Source organism: Ciconia boyciana, chromosome 10, assembly GCF_034638445.1.
Source record: "Ciconia boyciana chromosome 10, ASM3463844v1, whole genome shotgun sequence".
NCBI classification, from domain to species: Eukaryota; Metazoa; Chordata; class Aves; order Ciconiiformes; family Ciconiidae; genus Ciconia; species Ciconia boyciana.
In genome coordinates this window covers 38,705,706-38,726,566 of record NC_132943.1, presented here as the reverse complement: position 1 = coordinate 38,726,566, position 20,861 = coordinate 38,705,706, and the positions used below count along the sequence as shown (strand labels likewise).

Below are 20,861 nucleotides of genomic sequence, written 5' to 3'. Positions count from 1 at the left end.
CATTCTGTCAATGCAATTCTGTCAATGTCAATTCTGGATCATCCCATCAGGGGGTACGGCGACACATGAAACGCAGCAATACCGTGCCCTGTTCACCCCAGGGCTCACACGCTGCCAGCCCAACCCTGCTTAACCAGCTAGCTCTGCAATGCAGCAACAGCTGCACAGCTAATCTCTTCCCAGCTCTGCTTCCCAGCCTCACCCCGCGCCTCTACCAAGCCAGATGTCTTTCTCCTGCCGACTGCGAGGAACGGTGTTGTGTACTTAAAAATCAGCGTGTGAGCGTGCCCACAGACAGGCGGAGCAGAACAGGTCCCGTGTCACATACAAATTAACCAAGTCCTGCAGAGGTCATGACATGGGTGGATTTTCAGAGCAGTTTTCAGTCCCACTCAGCAGTGTTGCCATCTCTTCCCCTCTGTTCTGGCACTGCCCCAGTGGAAGGGAGTCTTGTCTCTGCTGGGTCACTGCCTCGGAGTGGACTCATCCCTGACCACTCACACGGCCTGCTCTCATCCACTGCCTGCCCACCCTTGGAGACTACTGGCCCCACACCTCTAAGTGTGCGAAATGATTAGGAAAACGTGCACCTACTCTTGCAGAAGGAAGGTACGAGAGATGCACATAAAAACCCTCAGTGCACCTTCTGAACTACCTCTTGCACTTCTTCTGACAGACCTGTCTTCTCTGGGCACTTAAACACCTGCAAGCTTCTGCAGCCACAGTGATGGGGACCATCTGGGTGCTGTGGGGAGAGCTGAGACCAGCGTTTGGGTCACTGTAGCCACCAGGAGAGGTCTGCATCCAAAGGCTCTCAAGTGTACAGAAAATGAGAAGCGGCTGTGGAAATTCAAGGTCACAGAGGAGCTACACTGGATGGCTGGGACAAAGCTGGGAGCACACAGAGAGAACAAGAAAGGAAAAAAAAAAAAACAGAGGCAACATAAGTGCAAAAAGATGAAAAGAAGGAAGAGCTGACAGAGCAATTGCTTAGAAGGACAATATATTCTTGAATAGAGAGAAAAGATGACAGTGAAAGGAAAGAGAAAGCAACTCACAGACAGGAACAGCTGATTATTTCCCTTTACAGCTCACCAACAACTTGTGCAGGCTGCATTACCCTGAATTTGGCACACAGTCTGAATTTGGGGTGAAAAGCAATAGTCACAGCTGAAGCCTTTTCCTTCTCTCATACATGGTGCAAGGCTATGGATGAAAACAGTTTTGGGTACGTCAGCAAGACTGCCACATCTATGCAGCACTGGCAGTTGATACTTCTGCTCTTCTTTATTAACGTATCTGTCTCATCAGATGCACGGGCTCCACAGACGGAGGACCAGACCGTAAATTACTTTTATCAAAACTGCCATAGGCTCTATGGGTTGCTGGGAGCTGTACCAAACTGATCGTATATCACTATGAATTAGCCTCAAGGAAAGAAACAGGAACAAAAAAGTGAAATATCTGGGGTTTATTTTCCCCTCCCAAGTATATAGTGACCCCAAGTGAAACTGATTTCCGTGAAGTATTCAATCTACTCAGTCCTGAGTGAAAAAGACTCTCTGGGAAGCAGCTAACAGGTTTTCCTGCCTTGGAGATAATGATATCTCACAGTTATTTTCCATATACTGTATGCAACTAAAATTAAAGTATTAAAGTTTTGACCAGGTATTTTCCACATGCAGGAGAAGGGCTCACTCACATGATCTAAAGTACACAGCTGGGGTGCCTTCAGTTTCCTGCACTTTTTGCATGTCATGAGGAATGCATCAGTAATAACAAAACCCCAAAAAACAACCAAGACTGCATTTCTAAACCATCACCTCAGAATGGGTTTTCCAAGCACCACTGACCCCACTCTGCAGTCAGTCTGTGAAACAGCACAGGAAAACGTAAATGTTTTGCTCAGCATCTCCGAAGGAACAAATGACAGAGTCAAAACCAGCACGTAGCCCTCTCACTTTGAGTCTTGCCTTTGAATTTCCACATCAACCTTTTCACAGCTGGTACAGACAGGCACTGGATCATCAGTGCTCATCTGCAGTTAATGCCAGACACTTTATGCTGATTTCCATCCATTCAGCTGGCAAAGGCAAGCAAACCTGTATTAATGATCATTATAAGGATTTAATTTAAAGTGAGCAGTTAATCTACCAGTAGCAACTCCACAAAATGGAAAAACCCAAACCAGAACACCAGTACACGTTAGGTTTTGCTGTCCTTACTCAGGATACGAATATAGCATGAGAAGAGATTATTTCTTTCTCTATATTGTAACCTCACAGACTAAAACAGCAGGGAAGGCAAAGACAGGGGGGTTGTCCCTAGCTTCCTTCTAATCTTTCCTTTGAGTTCCTTGCTCAAATTAAAACCCAGATTGCCTTTACTTTCCAATTTTAATACAGAGTAGCTCATCAGGGTTAGTCAAACCAAGAAATTTGCATATATATATCTCACACATGTATCTTGCACTGTAAATACGCCCCAAAGTAATATTTCCTTTTCGTTTCCATGGAAGTCGTGCCTCTGTGAGGACAGCAGAGTGAGGTCCCCATCGCAAAGCACTCCCAGTCTCTCTCCCCATCTATCCTGTCTCCCTTAACCTTGAGAAGCAAACGCTAGAGGAAAAGGAAAAAAAATTAAATCCTCCTTTCCTTTGTCAGACAGCCTGGCTGTGGCTCAGAGCCGTTACAGAGAGGCTGTGCACTCCTGAATGCTAAATAAGCTCCCAGGCTACATACTTTCTCTCGGAGGAGCTTAAAAAGAGATCTCACTCCGCGCAGGGACGTGTTGGCATGGCAACACGGAAAAAAGAAATCAGCAACGCCTGGCACTCCTTGCAGGAGCAGCAGACTGTTTGTGCGACTCTCATTTTTGTAAGTGATCTGATGGTACCTACCTCCTCTCCGCCCAAGGTTAAACCCGCGCCCAGCTACATGTGGAAGGGCAGACGTCCAGCCCGTGCGTCGGGAGGACCTGCCTCCGTCAGAAGCACCTGGGGATGGCGGGGACCTGTGCCTTGCATTGGGCTAACCTGTGGTTAGCCAGGGCTGGAAAGCGCACCAAGCCACACATGAGCATCCGTAATGAGAAAGGGGAGGAAGGGATTTCCGAAGCGTGGGGGTGAGCAGGTTAATGACCATGGCTCTGGGCTCTGCTGCTCCAGAGTGTGAGACCCTGAGAGCTGCGCACAGGGCTAGGAAATGAGGCAGGCGATGCCCACCAGCATGTCCCGGGCTGTCAGCTAAGAACCTGCTGCTTCTCTTTCAAGGTGACTTTAGAGAAGAAAATGCCATTTCAGCTCTGCCCGAAACAAGAGCAGCTGTGTGTCTGCAAAACAAAGCTCTGTTGTTTGGTAATTAAACTTCCTCCAAATCTTCCTGCCCTCATATCAAAACTGGAATGGAAAATCATATGCTGGTGCAGTCCTCAGCGATACCACCTTACAGATGCAGTTGCAAAGACCACTGCCCACTGCCAAATATTGCCCAGTGCTCCTGCATGTCCTTCATGCTGCCATCCTGGGGATGGAGACCATGATGGCTTCCCTTCAGACGTGACAGGGAAGAGCCATCGAAGCGCTCCACCTTCACTCTTCTGCAAGGGGCAGAGCTGAGCCAAGCCCAGAGGGCCGGAGCCCGCAGAGAGGCAGCGTGCAGCCCTGCACAGGGCTGTGCCACCTGCCCGTGGCTCTGCTGCAGCCCTTCTGCGTGACCTGGGGTAGTTCTCTTCACACCTGTCTGCCTTTTCTCCTGGCTTTTACAAGCCTTGTCTACTTTACGTAATTCATAAATGCACAAGCTGTCTCCTACCATACACTGAAAACGACTCCAGCACAACGGGCCACGATTTAGAATGTGGCCTCTGGACACAACTGCCTCACCAGTCACTCAGCTAACACCAGTGCTGGAGGGTTGAGAGCTGGCCCGTGGAAACAGCAAAGTCAGGATTTACAACCCCCATCAGAGCAGGCAGTCAAACATGGATGGCGCAAAGGAAGAGCAGAAGTGAACAGACAGGGCAAAATTTTGCCCACAAAAAGGGGAGACAAAAACAAAAATTTAACTCCCAGGATGTGTTCTGTATTTGATGGGATATTCACTCTGCAGCAGCAATAGCTATGCTGGCTACAGCAGCCCCTCAAGAACAGCTGCACACATTTTCAAAAGGTACCTTCGACAAACAGTGCTCGTGGCGTATAGCCTGAATTGACCGGTGTGGTCGGAACAACACGTTATGAAAGATATTTCCTCCATATCCTGGCCTCGTTGCTCCATGTTGCATCCCCGAGGTTGTTATCGATTACTTTTTCTGGGAACACTGACGGCACCAAGTGAGCGCTGGTTGCCAGGCCAACACACTCACAGGCGTTTCGTTCTTACTCCTTAAGGAAGCACAGCTGCTTATGCAATTCCCTCTTACGATGCTCATACCGCAACAAGAAAACGCCAAAGTGAATCAAAACACCAACAGGGAGCCCAAAGGAAATGGCTGGTTGATGCCTTCTCTTGGCCAGATTCAATGCTGACATGGCACAACGCAGCAGTTGACTCTAATGGTGTCACTGCACCTGGTTTGAGATACAGTTTTCAAAAGTGAATCTGAACCACATGCTGACATTTTCAGAAGAGCTTTAGGGATAAAAGAGACAGATGGCTGAACTTCTCCAGGTGTCTGACTCCCAGCCATGGGAGGCAACAGCACTGGCACACTGGGTTATCTCACCCCACTCCCTTTCAGGCAATAATTTTTGCATGCTTGCACTGCCCAAAACTGTGCCAGACCCTCCAGCTCCTACCAATATATTTCAATCACTGACTGACTGATTTCTGAAGTCCCAAGAGGAGGTGAGAGGGCAGAGCCAACCCCTCAGAGAACTTAGGGTTGGACAAAATGCAATGTCTTACTGGATTTAGTGACCGATAGTGCCAGCCACAGAAAAACCTGCAGAGACTGGTCTCTGCAGCAGTTAGTGAATTTTCAGAGTCAGGGAGAAGATAGCTGGGGGTGGGAGACGGATGGGAAAAGACGGAGTTTCTCTGGCCTCATTCCCAGTCCTCTGCAGAGGAACAGCTGAGAGGACCTCTACAGCAAGCTTAACAGAGAACGGTAAAAAAAATCCATTTTCTACAAGCGCCCCAAAGAGGTTCTGCTGCCTCCGTCTTTGCTCTCTTTGGCAACATAATTTGAACATGTCTAAAATATTCCAGTAATGTGTCGCAGAAAATGACACTTGTATTACTCTTAACACAGAGAAGAAAAGCTTTAGAAGTCTGGTATGTTTGCCTGTATCTAAATTGGCAAAGATGATGGTGTACAGTAATTACTGTCACATTTCCTGGGCAAAAGGAGGGAGATCAAAATGCCTAATTAACAGCTTCTTTCCCATGGGAGCCATCAATGACATGGTAAGATGCAGTCTTCCAGCTTTGTAAAATAAACAACTGAAATGGGACAAACACAGCAATCACATTCATCTTTGAATGTCATTGATTTTGCATCCTTCTGTGCATTTTGTCCATGTTGCTCAAGACATGCCGCTTGCTGAAAATGCATATCTGACACAAAAGCCGAGAGGCACCTTTGGGGAACAGGCATTCAGGGAGCTTGCGGGGGGCTCTGGTAACTCCAGGAGGGCTTAGGCAGCAGCAGGATGGCCAGTGCAAACAGCCAAACGAAAAGGAAAGCTCTGACAAAGCAGTCCTGTTGGAAAGAAAGACTAAAAAGGCCTCCGTACAAAGAAGGCCTGTTTGTATGTTTACTGGCAGTGCCATCTGACTATTATCACTTGTATGGCAAGAGAGAGAGAAAGACACACAAAGGAAAAGAAGTTAAATGAGAAGTCACTAGAAGGGGAAAAACCATTAACACACCATGGGACCAAGCGATGACTCAGTGCAGTTTCAGCCTGGAGAGGCTGTCGTGACCCCTTGCACAGAGCTGCAATCCTGTTCCTGCACAACCTGCCATCGCAGCTCCAGTCCTGGCCCTCGTGGGCTGAGCGCCCTGAACTGGCAGAACTAAGTGTCATGGTGATTTTCTAACAGCACAGTGGTGGTGAGGGCCATGAACAAGATCCTCTGTACCTGGAGAGTGGCTACTACAAGACAAGGATAGGAAAGACAATGGGACACAGACTGTTTCCTTGACACACTCCCAGGTGGCTGAAACCAGCACTATCCCTATCTTCATCACAGCTTCTTTGCATAGCCAACCTAAAGGGACTCCCCTCCTCTGCTCAAGTATTTACTGGCCATGATTGGGCAGTCTTTCAGGCTGACATTCCCTGCAGCTTATTTAAATATGCTTATTTAAAGAGTAGCTGGTCACAGGAATAGATTTGTTGCAGATGCCCATTTAGTCTGGCTGAATTAGGATAAATTACATTCAGGGCTGTAACATGAATTGCCCCTTGCCACTTTTCTCCTCGGTTGCTCCCTGCAGACTGTGCTATTCCTGCTGCCTGAATCCCCTCGTCTCTGGGGTAATACCAGCCGTCATGCAAAAGCTGTGTTGGCTCTGGATGAACAGATAAAATTGAACCTCTTTCTATTGTCCTTACCTTATCTTCAATTTTTCCTTCTCTCCCTGCCATTTCCCACCCTGCTTTGCTCCCTCACAGCTTTCATCTGACCAGCTCTCAGCCCTTCACCTCTCCTCGCTCTCCCGCTGCTGGATCTGCTCCCCCACCCTTCCTCAGCCCCTCGCTCACACCTCAGCTCAATGCTGCCACTTCTCCATTCCTCCTCACAGGTCTAGGGCTCCCACCTCTTTCTGTTCCACCTGTAGACTAACACATACCAGTCTGTGGGTCCCCCCAGCCACCAAAAATCCCAGCCTCTCTCATTTACCTGTCATGGGCTCCCTCTCACCCGTCTTTCCTGCAACTCAAGGGCTCTAAAAACCAAGGCAGGAATGCTCAACCTGCAATCGGTCCACTGTGCTGTGTCAGGAAGACTGTTACAATTTTCTGGCAGTCTCTTTGCACCCCACATGGTTTGGGTACCCTACCAATTAATGAAGGGCTCTGCTTGTCACTCTGGCAGGACACGTTACTGTCCTTAACACTGACTGACACCAGGACAGAGCCACTGTCCTGAGGCTCTGGTAACAGGATTTCAGGAAATGCTTTCCCTTCATCTGTCAAAAAAATAATTCATCAAATAACTGTGTGGGTGTGCTGGTTTTGGCTGGGATAGAGTTAATTTTCTTCATAGTAGCTAGTACGGGGCTCTGTTTTGCATTTGTGCTGACAACAGTGTTGATGATACAGGGATGTTTTAGTTACTGCTGAGCAGTGCTTACACACAGTTAAGGCCTTTTCTGCTCCTCACCCCACCCCACCAGCCAGTGGGCCGGGGGGGCACAAGAAGCTGGGAGGGGACACAGCCGGGACAGCTGACCCCAACTGGCCAAAGGGCTATCCCACACCATATGGCGTCATGCTCAGCATATAAAGCTGGGGGAAGAAGAAGGAAGGGGGAGACATTTGGAGTGATGGCGTTTGTCTTCCCAAGTCACCGTTATACGTGATGGAGCCCTGCTTTCCTGGAGATGGCTGAACACCTGCCTGCTCGTGGGAAGCAGTGAATGAATTCCTTGCTTTGCTTTGCTTGCATGAGCGGCTTTTGCTTTCCCTATTAAACTGTCTTTATCTCAACCCACAACTTCTCTCATTTTTACTCTTCTGATTCTCTTCCCCATCCCACTGGGGTGGAGTGAGTGAGCGGCTGTGTGGGGCTTAGTTGCTGGCTGGGGTTAAACCACGACAGTCCTTTTTGGCACCCAACGTGGGGCTCGAAGAGTTCGAGATAATGACAGGTTTGATTGGAATGTGCTAGATCGAATTTACAGCTGTTATTGCTGTTTAGCTATTAACTGACAGGCTCCTGTGCTTGCCATGGGGCTTGCTTGCCTTACTGTATGTTAGATCCTAGTGCTCGTTAGTGGCTGCTTTTTGCTTTCACTGCTTGCTGTCCTGCTGATCACCCGACTCCGCTGTGCCTGGGAACATTTTGATAACAGCGATGGCCATGCGCCTGGGCTGGCAGATGGCCAGGGCATCACTGCTGGTTCTGTGCTGCTGTACTGGACAGGCTGGGACTCCAGTGTGAACTCGAGATGAATGGACTGTGACCTGTGGATGAGTCCACGCAGGAGCAGGACACCCCAAAGCGTCTGTGGCCATGGATAAGCCCACACGAGAGCAGGTACATCTCAAAGTGTCTGTGGCCGTGTTTACGTCTGTGTCGCAGCAGGTACACCTCTGAAGGGATTGTGGCCCAAGGGTAAGTTCACGCTGGAAAAGGTGCACCTCAAAGCATCTGTGGCTGTGGATAAGCCCATGCTGCAGCAGGTACACCTTGAAGCATCAGTGGCTCTGCATGAGGTACACCTTTGAAGGTACACCTCAAAGCATGTGGCCATGGATAAACCCACAACAGAGCAGGTACTCCCCTAGAGGGACTGCAGCCATGGGTAAGGCCATGTTGGAGCAGGTTCACTCCTGAAGGGACTGTGGCTGTGGGTAAGGCCACACTGGAACAGGTACACCTCTGAAGGCAATGTGGTCCATGGAGAAGGCAACGCTGCAACAGGTGCACCTCAAAGCAACTGTGGCTGTGGATAAGTCTGTGCCGCAGCAGGTATACCCCTGGAGAGACTGTGGCACATAGATAAGGCTCCACTTGGAGCACGTACACCCCTAAGGGACTGCAGTCTGTGGGTAAGTCCAAGCTGGAGCAGGGGCAAGGGGAGGAGTTCACTGCAATGTTAAATCCTATGGTCTGGTCCAAAGGGACCGGGGTGGAGATTGTAACAGAAGTACTTTTAAATTGTTGTAATCCAGGATTTGAGTTGCATGTTATAGGAATTACTATAGCAGGAACCACCTGAACCAGTGGAGGACAAGCCTTACAAGAAGCAGTGCAAGTGCAGCAGTGACCTGACCTGAGCTCAGCTTTGGTGCCCTGTAACTCCACGCAACACAACACCTCTCCTGTCTTTTAATATATACACACAGATTAAACAAGCCAAGCAGTTAAAGCCTGTGTGGTATGGAGGATGATGGCTGAAATATAAATATGGGGAGGCCTGGCAGATTGATTATATCACACTTCCACAAACGCACCAAGGCAGCTCAGTTGCTGGCTAGGGTTAAACCATGACAGTGGGTAATCCAAACTCCCTCCGATTATAAACCTGAATCTGGCATATAATGAAAAAAGCACTCAATCCGCTGAGTCACTGTACATAAAGACATATTGTAGAAGATGCTTCACAATACATCTAACTACTTTTACCCCTAATTATATACATTTGACAGGTTAGTCATGTTACTGAAAAGAAAAATAAATGCATTTTCAGTGTAAAAAAACCAAACCTTTTTCAGCTTGATGTTCCTTGCAAGTCAAATACGATGGATTGTGTTGAATTGCTAGTTCCCAGGGAACACTGCAGCGCATCTGTACTGCTCCTCAGTGCTTCCTCGCAGTTACTTGATCACGACTTTTCAGTAAGCAAAGAAAAGGCTGCCACTCTCATATTTCATTACAAGTCAAACACATCCTGTGCTCTACCATGGGGTCCAATCCAAAGCTTTCCACATCAGCCCACTTCAGAATGAGTTTCTGAAGATTACACTATCATGCCTCCTTTGCAAGCACACATCTCATGTGACGTGAAAATGTTAGGCTTGACAAGAGCTACAGATGTCTTCCTCCCCTCTTCGTACTTCCAAAATCCTCACCAAAGGTGCCGTGTGTATGTATGCAGGTGAGAAAGGACATGGACAGGCATGGATCAGGGAGAACATGTTGAAACTCGGTGGATCTCGGGCTGTGGGGTGCTGCAGACCACCCCAAAGGCAAGGTGTCTGCAGGAGCTCCGTGGGAGCAGCGTGGGACTTGTGGCTGGCAGAGGCATGGGGCTGAGGATGGAGTGGGGCTGAGCTGGTCTGCCAGGGGCAGCCCAAGTATATATACAAATATATACATACACAAATACATGTAAAAAGGAATAGCTGCTTTACTGTCCTTACTTATATCACATCTATAACAGCTTCCTATGGCTATGCCAAAAAACCTGGCCTATTCTCTCACATGTATTTGCCTTTGACTTCAGTGGATGCCGGATCAGGCCCTGAGGCTGCCCTGTCCACAGTGCTGTGCACTCTCCCACGTTCCCATCGGTCCATTTGAAAGGAGGGCATTGATGTGTCTCCATAATGCAGCCATTACCAGTGCGATACCGAGACAGATCAATCAAAGGCAACACAAGAGCCAAATTCAGAGGATTCCAAAATTGAGGTCAGACTCAATAACTCTTAGACAGACGCCAAGAGAGAGAGAAACACATATATGCAGGAAGGCAAATTTTAACTGTGCAAACCTAAAAATGTCACTTGCAGAGATGGATTGGATGTGTTTTGGCAAGAACTGTTATTTCCTCCCCCATTACCACCCCTCGCCTCTGCATCAGTGTTGGCATAAGGTGCCTTTGTCCTGGTGGCCTGACTCTAACCTTCCCCTTAACACACAGCCCTCAGATTTTACAGCACGAGCCCTGCAAATGGGTGCCCTGCTGCTTTGCTGTGCCCCAAAGGGACCATTGCACTGCTGCAGAATACCTCTCCCTAGGAGAGGGCCATTTTGTGACTAAAACCCAGCTGCTGGGTCAGTCAGGTGCTGGAGAGCTTCCTTAGGCGAAACGCCTCAAAATGTAACTGAGCTCTCATCAGCAGGGATGGGGCAATGGGCAACTGCCTGGGAAATGCCCTGTTTATACTAGTGCTCCGCTGCGGATGAGCTGGTTGTTGCAGTTGCTGGGGATTTATGGACTCTGACACGAAGGCTGACAAGCCAGAGATTTTCCTAGGGTATGGTGCTGGACTTGCACCAGGGAAAATAAAATCCCTGTAAATCCACTCAAACCCACAGTTTGGCTTAATTATCTTGGTCGACCTTGGCTTCCTGTGCATTTTCTCCTCAGCTGTTTGGAGTCGGTAAGCTACTACAAATGATTAAATGATTGGTAATTATGTGTATCAGAGTGGCATTTAAAAACCCGACCTGATACAACACCCCACTGCAGTTAAAATTTACAAGCAGACAAACACAGCAAAGATGATTGAATTTGGTGGCAAATGGAATCCTGATTTCAAGATCAAACTCTGAATCAAACACCAAAAATCCACCTCTAAAATTCCTGCTTCACAATACATTAAGCACATCCAGCTAGTAAATACTAGTGTAAAATGGCAACACACGCCCCGGTCCCTTTCTATCACCACAGTAAGTTCCCAACAGGTTTCTCCTTCAAAAAGAGAAAAATGATTAAAAATATATCTTAAATATCCTAAGATGGTTTACACTGCATTAATTAAATATGGGCTTAGCCAGTGTGTGTGTGCAGTGCACAAGTTTCCAGAGAGCTAGGAATTCATGCATGAAGGCAAGCAGTTTTAGGGACTCTTCTGGTGTTCAAGGACAAAGATGCCACGAGATAAGCTATATTAAGACTCCCAAACAAAAACTGTATGTATCAACAGTAAGTCCCCACACCAGAGATCTTGCAATCTAAGCAGACAGTGAGAAAAAAGCAGGGGAGGAGGAAATGAGGCCACAAAGTGGTGGCTGAAGCAAACTTCATCCGGATCAAGAGCAGTCTTGTTCCCTTGGCAAGTGTATGACTCCAGTCCCGCTGCCTCCTCTAGACTACACTGCCTCATGTTTACTTGTTCTACTGTTTAACCCCTTGCTTCAAGAAGCAACATGAAAATACACTACTGCAATGCCTGCTGATGGGCAGCAGTGGGTTCCCACCTCCTCTCACCCATTAGCTGCAAACTCATCTCAGGTCTCTCTCAGACACTGACAACTTCTCAGAACCTGAGCTTGAGAAAGCCTGAGAAGAGCATTTCTCTCCTTGCTTTCTAAGGAGAGGAAATTCCTCTTCATCCTCTAAAGTTATTCCCACTTCTCCATGTGTATGGGTGGGACTTGTCCAAGATTGCATGAAAAATCTGTGGCAAAGAAGAGAAACGCGCTCAGTCTTCCCACAGCCCACGCCAACCCCTAAGAACTGCAGCATCTTACCTCTGTGATTCCTGTACATCTGCTCCTGCTTATTTTCTTGCTAAGCATAACACAAAGTTGGGTTACAGCAAAGAGACAAGACCTTGTTATCATCCCCCCAAACAATCATCAACAGTGTGTTCACCTGAATGCTTACACAGGATTTCTTTTACCTTTGGCTTCCAAGTTTTGGCTATCTACAAGAAGAGACTCTTAAAATCTAAACCCATTTACTTGTAGCAGAGAGATCAATTTCCGGCACAATTGCTTATGAAACAACTGTAAGGTCCAAGAGCCTTAAAATTCTCCAGCTGCTGAGAAATTATGGATGGCATCTCCAAATGCTGTCAACAGCCAAGAAACATTGCTAGAAAGATCTCTTTAGCATGCATGGATGGATGCATCAAGGGCAGTTGTGTCTGTACAAGAGAAATTTCTCTTGCACTGTGCATTTCGGGTTTAAAGTGGGAACTCTGCACAGAGAGAATTAGCATTTATTTCTAAAACAGGAAACTTGATTTGCATATTTCATTTTGACACAGTCACACTTTTTCTTTCCCAAATAACAAGCTGAATCCTAAAATCCTAACATAGTTTACAAATAGAGAAAGTCCAGTGAGTATCCAGTGAAATATGCTATGCTGGTTTTGGCTGGGATAGAGTTAATTTTCTTCACAGTAGCTAGTATGGGGCTATGTTGTGGATTTGTGCTGACAACAGTGTTGATAACACAGGGAGGTTTTAGTTACTGCTGAGCAGCGCTCACACACAGTCAAGGCCTTTTCTGCTCCTCACCCCACCCCACCAGCCAGTGGGCCGGGGAGGCACAAGAAGCTGGGAGGGGACACAGCCGGGACAGCTGACCCCAGCTGACCAAAGGGCTATTCCATACCATATGGCATCATGCTCAGCATATAAAGCTGGGGGAAGGAGAAGGAAGCGGGGCATGTTCAGAGTGATGGCGTTTGTCTTCCCAAGTCACCGTTACGCGTGATGGAGCCCTGCTTTCCTGGAGATGGCTGAACACCTGCCTGCCCATGGGAAGGAGTGAATGAATTCCTTGCTTTGCTTTGCTTGCGTGCGCAGCTTTTGCTTTCCCTATTAAACTGTCTTTATCTCAACCCATGAGTTTTCTCACTTTTACTGTTCTGATTCTCTTCCCCATCCCACTGGGGTGGAGTGAGTGAGCGGCTGTGTGGGGCTTAGTTGCTGGCTGGGGTTAAACCATGACATATGCCTGGGCAAGGGTGAATAAATGCTGACACTGAATTGTGGTATTCCAGGTCAGATTGAGCAACAGATTATTCTGCAAATGGTGGTTTCAAGAAGGTATTGTTACTTGTGAGCAATAACAGGAGAACCCATCATTCATGCACACACAAAAGCATACAAAAGCAACACGAGCTATCTGTGCACAACAGCTGAGCAGCTTCCTACTCTCTTCCAGCCCAGAGGAGCTAAGCGGCTGCTCTGCACCAGCCTATTCTCTCATCCCCAGAGAGGTGACCCTGTCCCATCTACCAAGACACACTAAGGCACCGTCATGCCTTTCCTGAAGTCTTCTCAGAGCACTGCCCTGGGTAAGGACACAAGCTGTGCAAACCCAGGTGAAGATGCAGCCCTTGCTGTGAAGAACTAGTGCCCTTCCAAGGCACACACTCCCTCACGTGAGCTCCCCTGTGCCCCAGGGCATGCTTGGCTCCAGCTAACATTTCCCCTCGGAGAAACATCATCCAGCGGTCTGCAGAGCCCCATGTTTCATGGTGGGGCATCAAGGTGCATTACCTGCAGTCTCTCTGTCCCCTGCTGACAGCTCTCCATTGATCCCATTCTCTTTGGTCCGAGCGTACGTTCCTGGCTGCTCGTGGCCGCCCAGCCCCGGCTCCTCGTCCTCTTGGTAGGGAAATCCATTGGCACTTCTGACCAGTCCGGCACCCGCACCACCCTGTTCCTTAATTTCAGGTGAATGTGGGTGCGAAGAAGCCTCTGTTAGCTGACCTGAAGTCCAGTGCGGTGCCTTGGCTTCGTCTTTCCTATCTTCCGCCATGTTTCCTTGCCTTCACCACTTGGCCTGTAACGACATTAGCAGGAGAGATCAGCTCCAAGTGGGTGACCGTGCCCCTGCCCGGCAGGCAGCGACCGGGCGCAGCACAGGCACGTTACCAGCAGCGCTGCTGGGGAAACTCACATCTGGCAGATGAGAGAGGGTTTAAATGCAGAAGTGTCTCTGCTTGTCTGTCCTGGGCATAAGTGAAGTGCTTTAAAACCAAAACAAACCACAAGTGGTAAAAATTATGGGTCAAGTCCTCCCTGACTCCCATATGCCTTGCAATTATTAGCACCAGTTTCTTGAGGGCTGCCCTTTTGTTAATCTGAATTTAACTCATTAATTACAGTTAAAAGTCGACCCACTTAACGAGAAGTGAATCAGTCATCATAATGCAACGACATCTTCTGGGGTGATAAAGGGAAGAATGCCACAACTGCTAAAAGAAGTGAAGCTGCTATTGCAATTTTCATTGCAGGTGCTCTTTGGGCACAGGGTGATGCATCCTCTGCGGCACGTGCAATCTGCTGCTAGCCATGACAGAAACCACGTTTGAGAACATTCACTGGGTTCCCGAACATATGTGCTATTTGACCCTGTTTATATCCCCTCTTACTTGCTATTTTGTGAACATTCCCTTTTGTCCAAAACAGCCCGTGGGGAACAGTTGTTTCCCACACAAGCATTTGCATTCTCTTATGACTATCAGTATTTATACATAAACAAAACTAATCATTATTTGCTACTTCACACGTATTTCATTCCTGTTAATTAGCTCTCATTCGTCCAAGCCAGGAAAAGTTGCCACTGCACAAGCCGTAGGCTTTGGCTACTCCTCACAGAAAAAATGTAGTCATAGCTCCTCAATATGTAAGCCTAGGAAGACAACGTATCATAATCCGCGTTTCCATGATAAGATAACCTCTGGGGAGGAGAGAAAGGCTTGACCTGGGCTAGCTACTTCGAAGCGAAAACCAGCAGGCCTTTTCCAAAAGCACTTTCCACCTTTTTTTCCTGGGAGAAAAAACAACACCTAAAAGAAATCAGCTGAACGCAGTCAACCAGTCACGTATCACAGTCTAGAAAAGAAGGCACAAAACTGGATGGTGCATATATTCTGCAGACATTTAACAAAACCCAAACAAACAAACCAGGAGAAAAACCTAGTTTCCACAGAGTCAGGTCAGTTTGCAGAAAACCTCTGAACATGAGAAAAAGCTATTGTTATTTGTCAGATAATCATTCACAATTGATAACTTGACCCCCTCCTGATTGGATATTATCGTTTAATAATAACGGCTTTCAGAGCTACTTTAAATTAAAAAATCATGCTGAATCATGAAAATTAGATTTCATTCACAATAAATACATGACTCAAACTGTAGTTCCACCCCAAAAAGGACTAATAACTCTTTTGCCTCCCAGTGAAACACAGTGGTGTTTTGGGAAGTGCACCCTGACCCAGCACCATTCCCTGGGGATAACTAATTGCATAAAGACTGCAGGAGCAGGTAAAACTTCAAGCCCAGCGTTTCCACTGAGTTGTAATGAAAATGGTGGGCTGAGCAGTATCACAAAGCTCAGTGGCAATGAGACATGCCTCAGTCAACCACAGAAACAGTAAACACGCTCCACATCTTTTTGCCTTCCCTTCCTCGTTTACCCTGATGGGAAACTCATCAATGAGCCATTCTGCATATACAGCAAGAGCCTTAATGCAGCCATCTCAAATCATACCAGATGAGCTCATGGGGTAAATACAGAGGAGAGAGCCCAAGCTAGGCAAAGACCATCTCGTACGTACCAAAGAAATAACCTTCTGCCTCTAGGTCTGTTTCCTGCATGACACTAGAGAACATTTTCTGATCAGAGCCTTTCCAAAACATGAGGCCACGGGACAAGTGTCTCCCTCTGAACAGGAGTGAGCAGCACACATCCAAAGCCACTGACATTTGGGGTCTCAGGACAGAACAGAGCCTGTTCTGGGAAAAAAGGAGACATTCTCATCTATGTCCCCTGAGGAAGCTCAGGAAAAAAAAGAAAAAATAAAAACCCAAATCCCAACTCAAGGCTTTCCTCACCAATCCAGTGCGCTTTGAACCTGACAGCGAGTCCCAGGAGCAGTATGAACCTGCCCATCAGCTTCAGCAGCTCAGCCCCTGGGTCACTCACGAGAGGAGCCCAGAGCCTCAGCAGGGAGAAGGAGGGTTACACAAGACCCAAGCGTGGGGAACACGGTTCTGAAAATCACTGGGACGAACCTAACGTTATTATCCCACCACCGTAGTTCGGAGGCTATTATCCCTTGAAGTGCCCTTCCGAGTTCCAGGCAGACACTCCCTGCTTCACTTGAAGCTCTTGAGGAAGGATATTCACATTCTTACAATGGACTGTATCACAGAAGTCCTCTGTGAAAGTAACAGAAGTGCTTTTATCTTTAAAAATAAATACAGTGGGCAGGCTTCAATGAGAGCTGTGTGTATCTGGAGGCAGAATTTGGCTCAGTATTTATAATAGATGGTTACAGAGTGAAACATGGATGAATTCATTCTTGACTCTCTGTTATTCATCAAGTGCTCTCAGAGTTTATAATGGTAGTAGAAACACAGCGAGTGAGTCACACAATGCATCTTTGTACTCAGCAATTTAGCAATGACTATCTGCTGTACGGCATGATTCATCCACAGCTCAGGTTCAAATCCAGAATACACAGGTGTGCTTTTTACCATCAGGTTAGTTGTTTTTCTGTCATTTCATTAGCATACCATAGAATTAAATTAATCAGGTAATTCAAATATTGACACAGAAATACCAAGAGTGGACAAATATTATGGCAGAATTTAAATAACATTAGGTATATAAAAAGAAGAAACCTGGAATAGTTTGGACACTCTAGGGAAACAGTACTTCAGGGAAACAAAAAGTTCCTCTTTCCACTATGATTTTCTTATTCTTTGCATAAACTGCAATGAAGGCTTTCAAAAAATATCAGAAAAGAAGGCAAAGCCAGTCCTCTAAAATGCCATGTTGCTTAGTCAAAAATTAATTTGGATATTTATGAGCCTTTTTTCCCTGCCCATTATAGCAGAACCTCAACATCAGAGAACACGCAGCAGCAATCTTACTAGTACATTCTCACTAGCATGTTCTCACTGTTTTTCTCATCTATCAGCTGAAGTTAGTGGCGGTGAGAGGGTGACCGAGGCACTCCGCACTCCTCTGCTCCTTCCTCCACAGTGTCCTGCCCTGTGGGCGCAGAGACTTAAACCCCTCTCAGAGTTTCCCTGCTTGGGCTTGGGCATCAGCAGAGGCAGGCAGGTGGGAAGGGTGGGTCACCCCGCTGCAGGAGCCGCACAGCTGCTGATGAAGGGGAATGCTTTCACTCGGAGAAATGCGAATCTGACAAAGCCCCCCTGTGCTGTACCGAGTAACAAACCCTGCGCGGCCAGGCGGTACACCCAGGTGGTGTACAGGAGGGCCGAGATGCAGCACCGGTTGCATTTCCATTGGTAGGAAGCAGGTCCGTCCTGCTGCAGAACATGGGAACAGGTAAACGTATGAGAATACGTTTCAGCTGCCACTCCTGACCGACAGAACTCTTTCTCCCTGGGGAAGGTATTCCTTTCTCTGGGCTGCTGGAAAGCAGAGCTCTACTGAGCCGACCTGCCGTTGGATGCTCCCCTCCCGAGACACATGGTTGCCCGGCATGCAGGGCTGCCCTCGCTCCCATACCCAGGGACTGCATCAACTTGCTCAAACTCCAGAAATCTAAAACCAGGTGCCCTTCTCTCTTGCAATGGTGAAATCTTGGTACTAGCAGCTTCTGCCTGCAAAAAAACCATCGACCATAGAGCTCACTTCTCGGTAAAAAGCCAGAAGAATCCCTGCACACCCCTTCCTGCTCCAACACCACCCCTTTTCAACAAACCTTTTCTATCCACAATGCTGCATTTTTACACCATTTACCATTCATCAAACACCCTCACACACCCCCATTTATCACTAATCATAATTGCTTCCTGCAGGAAAGAGGAAAGGCATTTTAGCTGGTGAAGGAGATGGTAACCATAACAACAGCACCATGACAACTATAAGTAATATCTGAAACAAGAAATAAGGCAAAAACTTATTACCAATAAATTTGGTCCACGATAAGGATGGCAAAAGCACTAAAGAAGCAATACCAGTCAGTAAAGGTGTCAACACGAAGAAACACAAGTCTCTCTGGATTAAATTACACACAATCCTTCTGCAAATTTTAAGATGAGGCACCATGACAGCCTTGTCTTCTCCTGATCAGTAAACAGAGAAGGCAGTCCCTGCTCAATCCTACCTGAGATCTCGCCTGCCTCGGGGAGCTGGAGGGGCTGAAGGATGGAAGGAGTGCTGCCGGGAAGCCGGGACGTTTCCTGGCAGCCAGAAGACTCCCAAATTTCTCAGTGGAGTCTTTTGTTTCCAGGAGACTCGTTGAAACGAGCCCTGAACAAGGACAAGGTTGCTCCCAGGGGAGCACCTCAGGGTCAGACACACTGCATGGATTTTTCCAGCAAGCACAATTTCAAATGGGCATCATGAGCCCTCTCCGTGCACTTTAGAGAAGGCACTGCAATTGGCAGGCTTGTTTGAAACATGAGGCTCCACAACTGTTCGCCAGCAACCATCTAAACGACCCGTGCCAAGGCCCTGACTTACAATCCTGGCAGGGAAAGAGATTCACCAACACTTGTGGCTACACTGGCTTTTTCACCCTCAGTGCAGGAGGCACAGAAAAAACACCATGAATAAACAGCACTAGCTCCAAGGGCTGTCTGCAGACAAAGTTATTTGGGGTGTGATCAGACAGGGAAACTTTCAAAGAAGCAGATGCACTATGTGGCCCTTTCAGGGCTTTTCAGGGGGAATTCAGCTCACCAGTTTTGCTAGGCAGGATTGCTCAGGGTGGACACACTGAAGTGGTCTTTCCCCACTGAAATACTTTGTAACCCTCTGCACCACTTCCTTCTCCTAACCTCCTTGCTTTTAAAAGCACTGCAGTAATCTAACTGGAAATTAAACCTTTCTACATGGTACACTTGAGTTCTTCCACAATATGAATAAATGGAGATTTCCAACTCTATATTTAAGACTTAATGAAATAAACACTCAACAACTCAGTCCTTATTTGTACTTTTACAGTCTTTTTTTTGCTACCAAAGTAATAATAAAAGATTTGCCCCACTTATTACAAATACATTTTCAAAAAGCTAAGAAGAACAGAGGAAATCTGTAGTTTAAGGAGATGATTTTGAAGGGAAAAGGAGATTCAGATAGCATCCAGGAAACATGTCTCCAATAGAAGAAACATCTTTTTTTTCATATTTCCCTCTTACCACAGTGGTCACTTCAAACCTCGGCAAGAAGACAGTTGAAAATCCATAACAACACCACAGCCAAGCTGGAGCACAGGCTACATAAGACAAGGGTGCTCAAAACACTACTTAAGGGGAAAAATTCTTCATCAGTCAGAGAAGAAAAAGTATACAACTTGATATGGTCATTGCAGGCTGGGGGAAAAAACGGTAGAACTACTAGAAATACTCACAAATGCATTACACTAAAACCACTGTGGCTGGCAACATTTCACAAGTTTGGCCATCTGAAATCTTGTCAGAAACAAACACTGGCTGGCTAATAAAAATGAATATCGAATGCTTGGTTCCCCTCCCCAGTGCTGCTTCCATTATAATTTTCAGTGCTTATAAACGGCTGAAACAAATTCATCTTCTGCTTATTTATCGCACAGGTACAGAAGGTGAAGGCAGCACACACTACCCAGTTTACGATCTTCTAATTCTTAGACTCATATTTTCAAGCCTGTTGTTTGAAGGAGTGCCAGCCAAACTGTATTTGCCACAGCTACTGCAAACAGGCTACATAGCTATGTCCTTCCTTTGCTCTCAAGTCACACTAGTCAATACTTGTATTTGGACAGGGTCTGGTAAAGGTAGCCCACAAAAAGGCTAGAGTGAAATTTTGCAGGACTTTTTCCCCCCCCACACTGACCTTGCTAAGACACATTGATTTGATGTTGCATCTCTTCTCTCGAGAGACTCCATGATGGATGACAGCTCAGATTAGGTAGCGAGGAATTAATTAATTATGCTAATATGTTACTTGCGTATTCTCCACGTAGAACAGGTCTATGCTCTTGCCAACTTCAGTGGAGCTACTCTGTATGCAGGTGAGGCAACCTGGACCATTTAGCAGAGAGGTGCTGCAAACTCAACTGCTAAGCAAAAACTCACACAACAAAACCTCACTTATCCAGAATAAGTGACTTCAACTACACTGGTGCGTCTTTTCCTCTTCCGCATACATGAATTACTTTCACATTCCTTATTTCTTCCAGTTTCACCGAGATCTCATCAAGCATGACACATTTTCACACGATCTTAACTTTAGTCAGTGAGCTTTTAATTAGAGAAAAAAATGCTGCCTCTACAAATGTGTCTGCATTTTTTGATTTTTCAAAGGTCTCACCTAACTTTTAAAACTAATTCCACCCCTGCTACAGTACAATCTTTGAAAATACCCAGATGCTATCTTTGGGAGCATCATCACGTCAGCTACTACAAATGGTAAAAAGCAGGTCCTGGGCTAATTTCTGGCAGATTCTTCCCCGTAAATACATGCAGGAGAACCAGCCTACAGCAGAAATCTGGAACACAGCATTTGCACCGCACTCCAGATCTCTGCGCCCT

General features: G+C 46.9%; 1 protein-coding gene across 1 annotated transcript in view; it reads right to left on the bottom strand.

Annotated features, from left to right (window-relative positions):
• The window catches only part of MAP2 (microtubule associated protein 2), a 72,404-nt gene extending 58,283 nt beyond the window's left edge, over window positions 1-14,121 (bottom strand). The window contains exon 1 of the mRNA XM_072874978.1: window positions 13,860-14,121. Coding sequence (XP_072731079.1) covers window positions 13,860-14,121 — 262 coding nt within the window. The remainder of the gene's footprint in view (window positions 1-13,859) is intronic.
• Window positions 14,122-20,861: the final 6,740 nt, after the last annotated feature.